Genomic DNA, 15,718 nt, shown 5'->3' with positions numbered 1-15,718 from the left:
TAACTGTTTGGCCTTCCTAGAATATTCTATACATCTCTATAATCAGTTAGCTACCTGCTGCCACATAGAGACCTCTCAGAAAAATACAAGATCCTATTTCTGTGGTTAATTAGTTTATTTTATCGTAAATACTTAACTGTTGTTTGAGGGCAAGATCTCTGTACCTTGAGATAAAGACAAGCTGATGTTTGGGGAAAATAATGCATTTACTAAAATTATTCTGTTTTGATTATTTCACCTTATTTCATGCTACATTTGAAGATATGTATTGCTGATGTTATTTCCTTGGTGCCAGAAGACAAGGACTACTGTTATTTTGTGGTTAATGTAGAGGAATCTCCTCATTTTTGATGATAACGTTTTATGACATAATCATTGCCACTTCTGTCTGATGTCTAAGACTTTAAGTTTAGTATATCCTAAGGGGGTTTCTACTGCAGCGACATTTAAAATCTTTGTAACCTGGGTGACAACTCTGCTGTCTTATACAACTCTGAGGGATAGCCTTGCTGTCTAATACCTGAGATATGTATATCTGTTTGGTTTACTTATCAAGTAAGATGCTATGGCATTTTGTAGTACTATAGGAGGGCTGCCAAATTTCACAACCAGATTAATTCAAATGCTTTAAATACAAATGGTATTTCCACTTACTATTTAAGGAAGAATGGACTCAAAATGCAGCTTTTGCCTGCATATTTTGAAAGTTTCCCTTATCAATTTCTTCCCAAACAGCCCTAGGCAATGATGGACTTGCTTGCAAAATCATGAAAATATTGAAATTTTACATAACAATTGCTTCAAAATTGGCTGTAATCTATTGTCTTTTGGGGAATTTAGTTGGAAGTTTAGCTGAAACAAGCATCTTTTAGCCTCATGTTTCAAAGTCAATCTCGCGCTCTCAAACCCATTTGGAAATTACATACTTGCTCTCAGTGCTTGCAGAGTCCATAGGCTTTGGGCAGCAATTTACTCCCAAACACTTTGAAATTCACTGGCTACATTTTCACCCTGCTCCCTGAAAGACAACAGTAACATTTAAATACTCTAAGCATTATGTGCATGTGCTTTGCATTGCATTGCCCAATCGACAAACTAAAACCAACCCTTCATTTCAAAGCAGACTTCTCTACTAGCTTCCTCTTACTCACACAATCTAAAACCAAATACAAGATCCAACAAGACAGACCGTTCTTGTTGCAACACCCAGCCCTAACTATTGACCAACCTACCCCCAGCTAAGATCAGAAAAGCGCACCTTATTTTTCTTCTCCTTAGATGGGTAATGTCCTTCCCATCCAACAGGCATTGCAATAGTCATAGAAGCACAGTGGCAGCATCATGTCTAGCAGTAAAAGGCGCATGGATTGCATAACTACTGATCATATAAGCACAATTAGTCTTAAAAAGGTTACTTTGTGTGTGTATAATTAACAATTTAAATCACACTTTATTTGCAGTCATTTGAAACTGGACTGACAGCAGTGTCCAGCGTTCTAAGAAAAGACCTGAAGTTGTCAGAAGAATTCATAAAGATGATGCACAAAGATGTCCCAGCTGACCGACTTAAAGACCTGAAAATAAGTCATGACTGTTTACAAAAAGCCTTCTTTGTTGTCCGTGAGATGTCTTCAAAGCGAGCAAAGCAGGTTGTCTTTGCTGTAGACTGTGAAATGGTAGGCACTGTTCAATTTGTGTATGCAATGCATGTGTTAAAGAAAAATACAGTTGTTGCAATAATTTGAAATTGAAATGTCAATTTTTTAGTGCTTCTGTCCCTAAATTTTCCAATTTGGCAGTTTATTATACTGAGTCACTGCGAAATACAGTGGTTTGTCCAGGTCTGTAGCGTGCCATCAGGTGCGGAAGCCCCAGAATAGAATTCAGAACTATTTCAGGTGTGTAACTCTGTTACTAGACCACATTTCTTCTGCAAACAGAAGGGAACATGCAATAATGAAGCAAAGCTTGAACAAGCCATAGGATGATACTGAGCAAACGAGAGACAATATTATATAAAATCTGAAGGGACTGACCAATTGTTCCAGTACGCAGTGTAGTGTGCTGCATGAACAGTAATACTATATGTTGTTTTTTAATCCTCTACAAGGAGTCTTTGCAAAGTAGAAGGGGCGTACATGTTTTTAGGTGCTCAGAGGCAAGGAGACATTTCGGCCACAATGTCATCACTGGGCTAAATTAGGGATAGGTGTCCTGAGTCATTGAAAAAAGCATGTAAAGAATAGATCCTGAGGGGGCGTTTGTGCAGAGTTGTCCACCCTGAAATGTGATGGGCATGGAGACCTTATATCTCACTGCAAAAGCGTATGTTTCTATAGAGAAATAAACCAGTTGTTGTCCAAGGAATCAGCCAATAGTTGAACAGAAAGGCAACACGTGGCACAGTTCACACCTGTAGAACAAACCACCAGAAGATAGCTTGGAGTTTAAATGAGCTAAATTAGAGTGCCAGTAAAAAAACAAAAAGGCATTGGAGAAAGAGTGAGTGAAAACCATTCTGCAAGCTCTCTGGAAGGTAATTATTTAGTCGTTCTCTCTACAGCTCAGCCATGGAATAATAAACCTTTCCAACTGGAACTGATGAACACGGTACCAGAATTATGCCACAACGGCATTCAGGTTGCAATTTAAAATGCTTTCTTTTTGTTCCATAAACCTATTGGCAAAGTCATTGTACTTTGATGGTATTAAAAAAAACTGGGCTATTACAGGTAGTTTAGCCATAAAAGGGCATATGTTCAGATGTTCGGATGAAGAAAAACAGTTATTGGTTAGACCAATGAGAGATGGTAACAGTTCAAATGACAGATGACAATGGACCAATGCACCCAGTCTCTAAAGGGATTATGATTTACAAGCCCAGTGATTCCACACATAAAGTATAAATTTGTAGCAGGAGTAAAATCAAGTCAACCCATCTCTTTCTGCTCTCCAAACATGGCACTCAATAGCTTACTTTGAATTTTGAATGGAGCTGGAGCACCATTTCATAATTCACAGCTTACTCAACTTCACTTCTACTTTTGTCATAATCTTAGACATACATGCCATACATCCCTGGATCTAAACATGCTAGAATTTGCAAAGAGGGCCCATAATCTAATTAAAGATTAACATGAAATAAAATAAGATAGCAGCATCAGATCTTGAGGGAGCTTAGCAGGCCTTAGAAGACACAGTGAAATAACATGTCACGTCTCAACACAATAAAGACACAAATAGAGGTGATAACTTCAGGGTCTTATGTCATTAGTAGCCTATTCCTTCATGGTTACAGAGTTTATCAGTTGCTAAAGGTGGAGAGGAAGCGTAAACAAATTAAATTTTGAATCGACATTGATTGCGGTGAGAATCTCCAACTCTTCTCTTTCACATTTATTTTCTTGTCTCATAAATATCACTCTGCAAGATCAGGTGAATCAAAGCTGAAAAATATTCAGGATGAGCAATTTAACTCCCTTAATATCTTCAGAAAGACCAGTTGAAAGAAGTTCCATCTGAGTTCTGCCTACCTAAACAGCTTCTGAAGCTAATAAACTAAAACGGGTTATAGTTGTCAAAGCATCATTGAAGTTTACTGAAGATCATAGTATCTGATGCCCCAGCACAATCCACGAATGACTACCACCATCTGCTGTAGTTTCTCATCGGACGTTGATGATTTTACTGATTTGAATAAGAGATCTTGGCACAACTGGCTTATGCATATCTCTCACAAAGCGCCTCAGGAATTTACACCATCAGTGATTGTTTTGAAGGAAGCAACAGTGATTCCACTATCCCTAACAGATCTTCAGCTTGCAGTCCTGCTGACACATTCTGAGATACCATAAAAATGATCCTTATTTAACGATTCTTCTCCTACACCTAGATACCAACCCTTCCCGTTCTTGAACAGCTTTTTAAAAAACACTTGGAAATTTCATCATCTTCAACTTTGCCTGCCTCAGCACATTCTTCTTGCTAAATTCACCTAAATTGCCTTATACTATATCAACTGAAACAACCTTCTCACCTCATCTTCACCATCATTTTCCTGTTTACTACCATTTACACATATCTTTCATGGAGGAGTATCTACTGTGCCATATTCAATAGCGTTATCACTCTCTTCCATCTTGCGTCCAGGGGTTTGCAGCTAACAGTCAAATCTGCAAAGGACTACACCTATAGCAACTCCCCTGTTTGGCCTGATTAGGCTGTGGCCCTCACTGTTCTACTCACTAACCTCAATAATATGTCAGTCGTTCTGTGTCTTCATTATCTTCTCATCTCGTCTATCCTCATCCTCTACTAGTCACACAAACAATTTTCTCTCAAGCACCCCATGTCTGCCGGGTTTTCTGTAAGAAGGTCATCCCCATCAAAACATAAAACATCTGCTCCCAAGCCTTCCAGCCGTCTCTTCACACCCTTTTATACACATACCCTAAACGCTCCCTCAAAACAGGTCCATACGAATCTGCAAACCTGATCACACATAACACACATAATAAACCGGGCATCCTCTTCATTGTAGAAGCCTAACTTGATCCCATGTTGGCAGCATCGTATATGAACTCATTCTAGACAATTATACAATCATCCTCCAATGTTATGTTTTGTTATGCAATGTGTATCTGTTTAGCACACAACTCATCCCCAGGGGATCCTGACACTGAAGCAGAAGCTGTATGACCCAAGCCAGGGTCATAGCTAGTTGAAGAGCCAGGTCTTTAGCTTCTTCTAAAGTTCAAGAACTGAGGAAGAGGCACTGATGCTTGACTGCTGGATCTGATTCTGTGTATCCAAGAGATGTGTACGTGCAGGAGTCCAGCTGACTGAAGGTGTCTGGTAGGTTTGTGGAAGTTTATGCAGTTATTGGGATATGTGGGGTAATGTTGTGCACGACTTTGTATGTGTACGTTAAGAGTTTGAAGAGTACTTGTTTGTGGATTGGGAGCCAGTGGAGTTTTTTGACCTGCGGAGTGACGTGACTGCGGGGTGGGAATTTAAGAGGGAGCTTCGCCGCTGGGTTGTCAATGTTCTGATGTCTATTGGCCAGTTGAGCATTGATTGCAGCAGAGAGTGTGTTTCCGTAGTCCAGCTAGATGGTGATGATGGCTTGGGTGATGGTTCTGTGAGTGTTAGTAGGGAGCCATTGTAAGATCTTGTTGACCATCAGAAGATGGAGACTCCGTTCACTTGGCCAGTCATGGTGATATGGTTCTCTATTACTATTCCGATGTTCATTGCATGGGTTGCCAGGGGGGCATGGGTCTTTGTTCAGCAGGCCACCTGATGAAGTCTCTGAGTGAGGTGTTCTTTGCTGAAGATTGTTACTTCCATCTTGTCTGTGTTGAGCTTGGGCAGTTAGTTTTCATCCATCTGGCAACTTCGGCCATGCAGGCAGAGAAATTGGCCTCAGTGTTTGACTTCTTGGCAGAAAGGAAGAATATGAGCTGGCTGTTGTCAGCATATTATATGTTAACTGCCTGGGCATGGATGATGCTGGCAAGTGTGGTCATGTAGGCGTTGACCAGAGTGGGGCTGTGTGAGGATCCTAGTGGAACTCTGCAGATGAGATTGACAGCGTCCAAGGTGAAGAGGGCCAGGCAGACCCATCACACTGATATAAACCAGGGAGTTACCATACCACCATCTATAGTTTTTCCATGCATGCAATAGGTTCTCTAAACCTTTCTTCTCAACACTTGTTTGACAGACTGTTGCATCTACCTTCATTGACACATTTATTTTAAATTATCACTCTCCCAGACTCAACCCACGTCCTTTTTCTAACTCTTTTCTTTAGTCTCTCAGTCCAACCACTCTAATTATGGTGACTTTAGCCTCTTAAGGGACCACAAAACCTAAGGCTTCAGAGATTGCTTCATCTACATAACTGCCTCAGTTACACTTGCATGTTGTGTCAGTGTTCCTGCATATTCCGAAGGCAACAACCCTGGTCTGGTGACATTTGCCTTACCTTGCCTATCCAGACCTTCTAGACTTGTCTGACATACAGCAGTTTCTAATTATATTAGTAACCTTAGGTTCCTATAGAGCGGACAGTACAAACCATCTGCAATAACCAACTAGCCATTTAGGAATTTCTATTAGATACTCTCATCCAAGCCCTTACACTAGCACAAGAATGCTCTCCATGCTGAACAGTACCTTCCAGACCTCTGTATATACCTGAGTTCCTTTGGGCTAACAAAATAGAAGCCACCATTTTGCAGGGTTCATTAGCTGCCCTCTTGCAGTCCAACATTTGCTGTGCAGAAAATGGACCAATACCAAGAACAACGCATGGGAAACAGTGGATATAGGAGTGCTGGTGAGTGGTTTATTCAACTGCATGGTGGGCAAGAGGGAGAGTGAAATTGCCCTCACAGTACTTTGGAGATGAAAAGCACAGAGTCATTTGTTGTGTAGTATTGATTTCACCCCACAAGTAAATCAAACCTAACCTTCAGAGTGAACCTAAACATAATGGTTGCCCTTGGGAACTGTGCCATGAAATAGGAGTAGATGTAACGCGTATATTCCTGGTGGAGATAAGACCAGAGGTGCCTGTGATCTGTATCTGGTACTTATGGAAAAGGTTTTTGCACAAGAGTTTAACAGCAAAATGAAGAAGTACTCCACGCATCTTCTGATTTTGGAAACATGATGTATTGTACAACTCGTGGTCAATCTAAAATGTAAAAGATCGACAACTAAGCAAATATTTCCAAGTTTGTGAGACATAAATGTTCACATACATGTCCAGCTACTTAAATCATCTAACTTAGGGCTTTAGTTTATGGTGCACCAATGTAAGAGTTGTCAGCCCTACCAGTGGGCATTCGTCCTCCCAACAGCACCTCCTCCACCAGACACAGCTGCTGCACATATGGCAGGAGCTGCTCTGGTGGAAAAACAGTGGTAGCAGGATCACCATGCCATACCCACACAACAACTTGTCATCACTTAATGTGTTTTTTTAGACATGATAACCTCAAAGGGAATAATCCGTCTCTAAGGAGCTAATATTGGCTGAACCCCTCCATTATAGAACATTTAAAGTATTTTTTTTCATGTGCAGTATGATTCATAGTTACTATATAAGTAGCTGGGCCCCAATTTATAACAACAAAGCCAACTATATATATATATAACACGCTCAGATTTTAATGCATAGTCTTATTCACTCTATATTTCTTACATATTACAATTATACTTGTTTTTTTAGATTCCAGGTGTTTAAACCTCAGTCCCTTCTTCTAGCCAGCATAAGGGGTTCTTTTAACTATGAAATTGTTAATTAACTTGGGTATTTTGTTTTTATTTTTAGTCTAAGCTAGCAGAATCGCATCAAGAACTTCTAAGCAGGCTCCAGAAGCTCTCAGATTGGATAATAGAAAATGGTGACTGTATGACGAGCCCTAGTGTGGCTATTTTTGAACTGGCAACGATGAAAGAAACTGTGCAGCTTCTCAAGGTATGCAATAAACATGGAAACGTATAGGCTTATGTTCAAAAACTTAAACTGGTTGAATTTTCTACAATTTAAAAAAGGTTTCTTGTAAATGTTCCTAATAGTTGCACAGTGACTGTCCTTCTAGGAAAATGTTTATAATGCCCATGCAAAATAACTTCTATTATTGTGGCAATAATTGCAGTGGTACATTTTCCAAATCACATAAAGTTTGTTTTTGTTTTGAACTTTACTAATGGACATATAGACAGTTTATCATTTTTGTTTTAAATGTTTATTGTACATTCTTTTGAATTATTGGCCCATCTCTCTACTTCCATACTTTGGGAAAATGCTTGAATCCATTGCCAACAAGCAGATTGTGAGTCATCTCGAAAATCATGGACTTTTGGATCCCTCACTATCGGGATTTAGGGCACAACACAGCACAGAAACTGCGTTGGTCGAGGTTGTCGATAATATCAGACTGGGGCTGGATAAGCACCAGTCAACCATCCTCGTCCTACGTGATCTGTCTGCGGCCTTTGACACCATCTCCCACCGCATTCTAATTTAACGGCTGTGGGAGATTGGTGTCAGAGGAAACTCCCTAAAATGGTTTTCCAGTTATCTATCCAATCGCACAACAACGGTCCAGATCGATAAAAACAGAGCAGGTGAAAGACCTGTAAAAATGGGCATTCCTCAGGGCTCTATTTTGAGCCCGACACTCTTCAATGTCTATATGACTCCTTTGGCCAAGGTGATAAGAGCCCATGGTTTTGATGTTCTGTCTTATGCCGATGATACACAGATCTTAGTTACACTAGATCCTGATCCTAACGAAACCAAGCAACGTTTCCAAAACTGCCTGATACAGGTTGAGGAATGGATGACCACCAATCAACTCCAACTAAATGGCAGTAAATCAGAAATTAAGCTCTTCGGCAAAGCGGCAGAGCACTGGACAGATGACTGGTGGCCAACTAATCTGGGCAGCTGCCCAGTACCAAAGGAATCAATCCGCAATATGGGTTTTCAGATGGATAATAAACTGTCCATGAATAACCAAATAAATAACATCATTGGTACATGTTTTGGACTAATGCGTAGTTTGAGAAAAAATTTTAAGTGGATCCCCGCTCAGGCCCGAAAACCCTTAGTACAGGGTTTAATAATAAATAGAATGGACTAGGGAAATGCACTTTTAGCTTCCATCAATGAACATCATCTGAGTAGGCTTCAGGTTCTTCAGAACACCGCAGCTCGGTTGGTTCCTAACCTCCCGCGAAAAACACCCTCTGCTGCCTGTTTAAAAAGCCTTCATTGGCTTCCGGTAAAAAAGCGTATCCTCTTCAAAACACTGTGCCTGGCCCATAGAAAGATGTATGAAAAAGGCCCCAAGTATTGGTCCAAAAAACTTAGATGGTATCGGCCTCAAAGAGAACTCAGATCCAGAAACGAACTTCTGCTGACCCCTTTAAAAATACGAACCTCCAGAAACGGTGGTGGCGCGTTTTCGTTTCTGGCTCCTGCTTCATGGAACAAAATACCCTTTCATCTCCGTAGCACCCCTGAACACGTCTGTTTCCGTAAGAGGTTAAAGACCTGGCTTTTTGCAAACCAACTGCTCTATTTCCCTCTGTCAGAGACTGCTGCAAGCGCCATTATGTTATGTTATGTTATCATAGGTTTTATTAAGCGCTCAGCTACTCTAGCAGAGTGTCCCGGCGCTGACAGATCAGACACAGCATAACTCATCCATCAAGGGGCAGATTAGAGGCCGAACAGCCATGTTTTAAGATCTTTCCTGAAAGATGCCAAATTCTCGCTCTTTCTCAGAGCAAGCGGCAAATCATTCCAGGCGCGTGACACTTGATGTTGAAAAGAGCGGCCCCCAGTCCGTGCACGCCTGATTACAGGGATCCTCGCCAGTGACAGGGCAGCTGAACGTAAGGCTCTGGTTGGATGGTGGAAGACCACTCTCTTCCTCAGATAGAGAGCCCCAATGCCATGCAGAGCTTTAAACGCCATGGTGAGGGCCTTGAACTTAATGCGTTTCCTGATTGGGAGCCAGTGAAGGGACTCCAAAAGGCTAGTGGCATGAGAACGGCGACCAAGGCCAAAAATGGCCCAAGCCGCCGCGTTCTGCACCACCTGCAGCCGTGACAAAAGATGTTCAGGCAGGCCGAGGTAGAGTACGTTCACGTAGTCCAACCTCGATCCAATCAGGGCTTGCAGTGTTGTTTTTCTATGGGCGATCGAGAGAAGGGGGAGGAATTTCCTCAGCATTTTAAGTATTCCAAAACATTGCCCCAATAGGCCGAGAATCTGAGATTTTAGTGAAAGGCAATTGTCCATCTTGATTCCCAGGTTCTTAGCTACCTTGGAGTCAGTAGCAGGAGGAAACATTCCTGCAGGCCACCAGGTCTTCCATCCGGGATCAGGGGGGCAACCGAAGAAGAGGAGATCGGACTTGTCGGAGTTGCATTTCAACTGGTTAAGTTGAAACCAAGTGAATATTGCCATTAGACTCCTAGGATGTGATTTGTGCGCTATACAAATGTCCCTGACTTGACTTGATATTTGTTTTGCCTATAGAAACAACCAGGTCTTTTATAAATAATATGATTAAGGCATATGATGCACCATAAGTTTACCCTCTAATTAGAGAAGCATAGACCGTTTCTACGTAACAATATAATCGTAATCATAAATCAACATGTCCTTTGACTTACTTTCTGTTACCAGGTCACCACATTAATAATTTACGCAATTGTATTTGACACATAGTTCCCAAATATAACTTGCAATCAACTTTGAACCTCAACATAATTAAGTAATTTTGAATGTAATGTAAAGCTATTATGTACATGGAGCATGGATCGAGCCATGAACTGTAAGGGCCCTCCCAGGAACCTAATAATAAAGGGAGGAGGGACGTTTCTAGTGCACTCTCTAGTACCCCCTAAAACCTCAGAGACCTGATTGCTTTATTCGTAATGTGTGGACTATCTAATATTGTTTAATAACCATCTACAATAATGCCCTGCCTCTAATTTACCCATTTCTTGACTTCATCACTATTTATCTGTTTTCCCAATCATTCTGGAAACCAGCCATGACTTACATTTCCCCCATTATTCAATAGCTCCCTCTAAGTTCTTTCTTCAGTCAGTTGTCGGGTATATTGCTGCCTTTTCTTCTTAAGGTTTATTTTGCTTTTTCACCTCATTTTGTCTTTGTGATCTAGGGGCTTGTCATTTGTTCTTTTTCTGGTGTCTCACTTGGGTGTGTTCATAGTGTAACTGTTCATTCCCTTCTTATACATCTCCAGCTGAATGTTTAGGATCAGTGTCACCACTGTTTTGATTGGTGCATCTTATTGTGGTATTCAAAGGATATTCCAAAGGGGTACAGACATTGGTGGTGAGCTTTCTTTGTTTTCAGTTTCTCTGTAATGGGCTAAATTGTTAGCGCCATGTCTGGGGGTTTTTTGTGACATCTTGAAAGAGAGCTTATTTGAACCCTTGCATCGTGCTGCACTCATAACTATTTCTGTAGACTTTAAGCTATTAAATGTTAGTGGGATGTCTCTCAAATTCCCTCACATCTCTGCTGTGTTTTGAGTTTAATCTAAATCAGGTCATCACCTACTACTTCGGAGAATGGATTTTTCGTAAATGTTTCCAGATTGATTCCTTCTTCTCCTTTTTTCATGCCCTGCACCCTAATATTCTCGCTCTTTCTGTAGTTGTTCAGGTCTTCACACTTCATAGATAATGAGTTTGTCTGGGTTTGGAAAGCGAACAGCTAGCTAGGAGTGTTACTTTTGTTGATTATAGCTTTTGAATTTTGGTTTCTGCGTCTACGACGCTGGCATTCATTGAGCTTATATTGTTTCGAAGCGTGACTGTCTTTTCCCTTAGATTAGCTTGTAGGTCGGCAAGTATGTTGGAGACATCTGCCTTAATCTTTTTTTATTCTCTTTAAAAGGTCTGTAAGTTGACCAATAAATTATCCTTGATTAATGCCATCGTTGTTTAAACTGTTGGAGATTCCTTGCTCGAATGAGATTTCATTACATTGCAAGGGTGTTTCGAAGAAAGCTTTGACTTTTTGTTGTGTCTGTTTCTTTGGCTGCATGTGCAGTGACAAGTCGCCAAGCAATATAAACAATATCTTCTCAAGAAAAACCACTGTGTTGTCTTGAATAGGCTCTACAGCTCCAGGCTTGTTCACTGTTCCACTGACGTTGAGGGAGTAGGACTGCTCTGCAACTGCACAACCCCACATGCTAGTTTATAAAGCTAGTCGTCAAGCAGTTGACTGGCTGCATGGGGAGTGCAGCCTTTTGCCTGTCTTCAGTGTGGACCTTGGATATGCCCCACATGTGAATCTGCTTCCCTACAGCTCCCAGTGGTGTGTTGACAGCCTTAGGTCACCGGGTCCAGCCATGGATGTTCCTCTCCTGTTTTCCTCCTGTCACCTCACGGAGTACTCCTTATAGTGGTACGGAATGAAGGAGGAAGAATCGGCTGATGTAGAGGTCTGCTCACTCAACAAGTATGGGGCCCTTTCAATGGATTATGGGAGTACTTCACAGGAGGTGGTTGAGAGTGCTGTCTTTGGAGTGTATTGGTGTGGTAGTATGCTGATTCATGTCAGAGCATTAAGGAGTGAGTAGAGGGCTTCCATCATTGTCTTTGTCATGGGGACACTAGCTAAGTTGAAATCTCTGAGGAATATTGGGTGGGGTGCTGAAGAAAGGCTACCATGATGAGGTCTGAGATGCCAGGAGTGTGCATTTTTGAAGATTGTGCATTGATTAAATGAAATGAAATGAAATCTGATTTATAGAGCGCATGGCTGCCCGAAAGCGTCCCAGCGCTTGCTTAGGGAACCCGTCCTGGTATTCCCCTGCAAGATAACCCATTACTGGGCATCCCCAAGGTGAAAGCCAGGCATCCCGCTGCGAGGGGCCGTTGTGGAGATTAAGCAAGCTATTGCCCAGAGTTACAGAGTGAGACTCCATGATTGGAATAGGCACAGAGGCGAGAATTGTCAGGTCCGGGCCAGGCCTCTGCATCAGGGTCTGCCGCTCCAACCACTTGAGGGTTTTTGCTATTAGTGGTATGTCGTGCTACAGATTGATTGGATAAGGTTGTTTTGTGTGCAAAAATGATGTTTCCATTTCAAGTGTAAAACCCTGGATGTGCTGTTAAACTCAATGGCAATGCACGCTAATTTGCAGATTGTGAAGCAATTCGGTTCAGGAAGGGAGGGGCCTGGCAGTTCAAGCTGGACTGCTTCTTTTGGAGCAGGGTTAAGATTGATTTGAATATGACTTGGTCCAATCTAAGGTACTTGATGTACAAAAGGGCGATGGGTTGGAATACTACCCAGAGCTATTGGTTAAATAAATTTCAAGCATTCCTCTAGTCACCTTTTGTGTGCTTGATATACAGCCCCAAGCGGCAAGGGTATGCCCATACGTGGGGTCCTGTGCCACTGGACTCAAGCCACACCCTACTGTTGAGCCTAATCAGGGCAAATCCGGTCTAGGATTGTTTGGGTTCGAGTTCAGGGAGGACATGGCCTGGCAGTTCTTGATGGACTTTTCCTATTGGAGCAGGTTCAAGACTGATTTATATATGGATGGCTCCAAACGATAGTGGCATGGGGGACAAAAGAACAATGGGGTGCGAAGCTACCCTGAGTGACTGCCAGTGGTCAGACAAATTGTAAGCATTCCTCTCATTGCCTTTTTTGTGTTTAATGGGCTGTTGTAAGCAGGGCCAAGGTGAAATAATCCTGTAAGGACTTTTCCAGGAATTCCATTTCCATTTGGATTGCCGGAGACACCCCTTTTCAGCTTAGTTAAGCTTTTCACATATATGTGTGCGTTAGACCTAATTAAAATACATAATATTGGACATCATTAGAAGCAAGACCTTTGCAACATGATTACAGACTTGTTACTTTAATCGAAAATCACATATTCCTTGAAATGTCATGTAAATCCCAGCAGCCAAAAGAGATCACATAAATATGTATATTGCTTTTACCATCCAGAGGTTTTTATACCAGGTCTATGTGTCATGTGCCTTTGGGAACCTCTGTTTTAACATGTAGCAGCAAGACCAGGCAAAATGGCTCCTAGTTGTGCATAAGGGAGAAATGCAATTTTTGGTATACATACTTTGAAGAGAGGTGCATGGCAAGAGCTGTAAGTTCACATACCAGTAGCAGAATTAAAATTGCACTTTTAATAGAAATGAAATATCCACATACAGATTTCCTTGTAGAGACATTCTCCAAAAGCCTCTAGTCTGGATGAACTAGCTCAGTCAGATTCTTAAAAAACACTTTCACGTTCTAAGATGCCTCAGAGATAAGCTTTGATATGTTCTTGTGTTTCAGGGCAGCTTGCGCGGGATGGGACTGGTCGCGCTGTCTTGAGTATTCAAAATATAACCAAAGTTAGTTGTATCTTTTTTATGGAAATGTATATTTAATCAGAGACGCTACTTCCAAAAATACTGTTCTGCACACATTAAGATTATATAAAGCATAATTGGGTTGGGGCACTCCTGCTACAGTTGGAGCTCTCCTCTCGTGTGTCTGAAGAATACATTGTGTACCTCTGAGGTTATTGGGGATCTAGCTAACATGGAAAAGTGACCTAAAGGGGTGACACTTAACATGATCTGACCAAGCAGTGTATTTTAGAGCCTTCAGATGAATACAAACAAACGTCAAATCTACTGTGTAATCTTCGGTGAGTTTGGATAGATATGATAGTTGCGTGGCATAAAACCTTATAGTTGTTAATAAAGTTAAATGTTCATAGAACAGTAAGAGTATTTGCCTATATGTTAAGTCCTCCAGATTCAGTTAACTGTTGAAAATGTTATTTAATGACCATATCAGCAAATCTAATGAAAACACCAAATTACATATGTATGTAGTAATATATGAACTTTAAGTATTTTCTTAAGCACAGCCATATATTAAGATAAGTACTTATATGTAACGATATGGCATTCTATAATGTATCTGCAAGCAAAGTCAGTGACTGAAACTGGCAAAGGGTAGATAGATGGATGGACCAATTTATAAAAAGTGCTCAGGTGGCACTATTCTCTTGCTGTCGTGATATGAAGAAATAAGAGGTTGAAAACACATTTCAGAACTATACCCAGGCAGTGATTGCTCTAATTGGTAGAATGCTAGGTGCCAGAGAAGTTGATAAAGATGAAGTGAGATGTGCGTTGCATACCTGAGTTCAACTAAACAGCAAAGTGCTGAGTGAACAATAAACTGGAATAGGAGAGAACATAGTTTAAGGGCCCGCATAGATTAAGCAATAATAACCAAGCAAGGTCAATGTGATTATTTAAACTGGCCAATTGGCTAATTAGCTTTTTAGTTCATGAACAAATTAAGGAACTGTATCACGCAATGCTCTAAGGAAGAGGTCTCCAACATATGTTGAGGAGAGACAGAGCATTGCTAGAAGTTCAGAATATCCGTTTACAGACAATGATTGGAAAAGTAGTCGACTCCAAGTTCCCATCAATGCTAACCATCTCCTGCACGTCTACCGGTCTGTCTTCAGATCCCTCTGCAGCACAGCTACCTTACAAATCATACACAGTGCTCTCTTGACTTCAGATGAAGATGACGCCTGCCTCCTGATATTGCTTGAGCTCTCCGCTGCCTTCGGCACTGTCAGCCATCCCACCTTCATACATACCCTGGAGTCTTGAATGGGATTTCCTCCTACCTTTCCAATCAACACTTTTTTGTTTGCATGGGATCATCTAAATCACATAATCTCCTTATCCCCTTTGGAGTCCATAGGATTTCATACTGTCTCCTACCATCTTCAAACCCTATGTGGAGCAGCTTGGGGCTTTACTTACAGAAAACAGCTGCAAGAGTCACCAATATGCCAATTACACTCAACTCTACTTGAAAGTATCCTCTTTTTCAGACACCCAACGCCTTAAAGCCCAGTTGCACATTATCCAGACCTGGATGCTTTGCTCCTACCTTAAGCTTAGCATGCCTTTACGATGTATTTTGCAACTCACTTTTTTTTAAAACACTTACGTTTTTACAACACATGCCATTACCATGCATTGTTCATATACATTTATATATATTAATAAAATTGTGGCGGGAGACCCTCTTCACCAGCTAACTTACCTTAAATGCTTGGTAAAGCATGCTTTGTAAAGGCATAAA

The 15,718-nt window shown here is 41.2% G+C and overlaps 1 protein-coding gene across 3 annotated transcripts in view; it reads left to right on the top strand.

The window, feature by feature from the left end:
• DST (dystonin) overlaps positions 1–15,718 on the top strand; it is a 1,528,317-nt gene that overhangs the window by 1,032,612 nt on the left and 479,987 nt on the right. For 2 of the 3 annotated variants that reach the window (XM_086926448.1, XM_086926449.1), the window contains 2 exons: positions 1,461–1,676; positions 7,343–7,489. The exons of the other annotated variant lie outside the window; for it this stretch is intronic. In XM_086926448.1, the coding sequence (XP_086782574.1) occupies positions 1,461–1,676; positions 7,343–7,489 (363 nt within the window). The remainder of the gene's footprint in view (positions 1–1,460; positions 1,677–7,342; positions 7,490–15,718) is intronic. 3 annotated transcript variants of the gene reach the window in all.

Source organism: Lissotriton vulgaris, chromosome 6 (assembly GCF_964263255.1).
Source record: "Lissotriton vulgaris chromosome 6, aLisVul1.2, whole genome shotgun sequence".
In the NCBI taxonomy this organism is placed as follows: Eukaryota; Metazoa; Chordata; class Amphibia; order Caudata; family Salamandridae; genus Lissotriton; species Lissotriton vulgaris.
The sequence above is the reverse complement of the archived record's forward strand: the minus strand, read 5'-3'. Positions and strand labels throughout refer to the sequence as shown.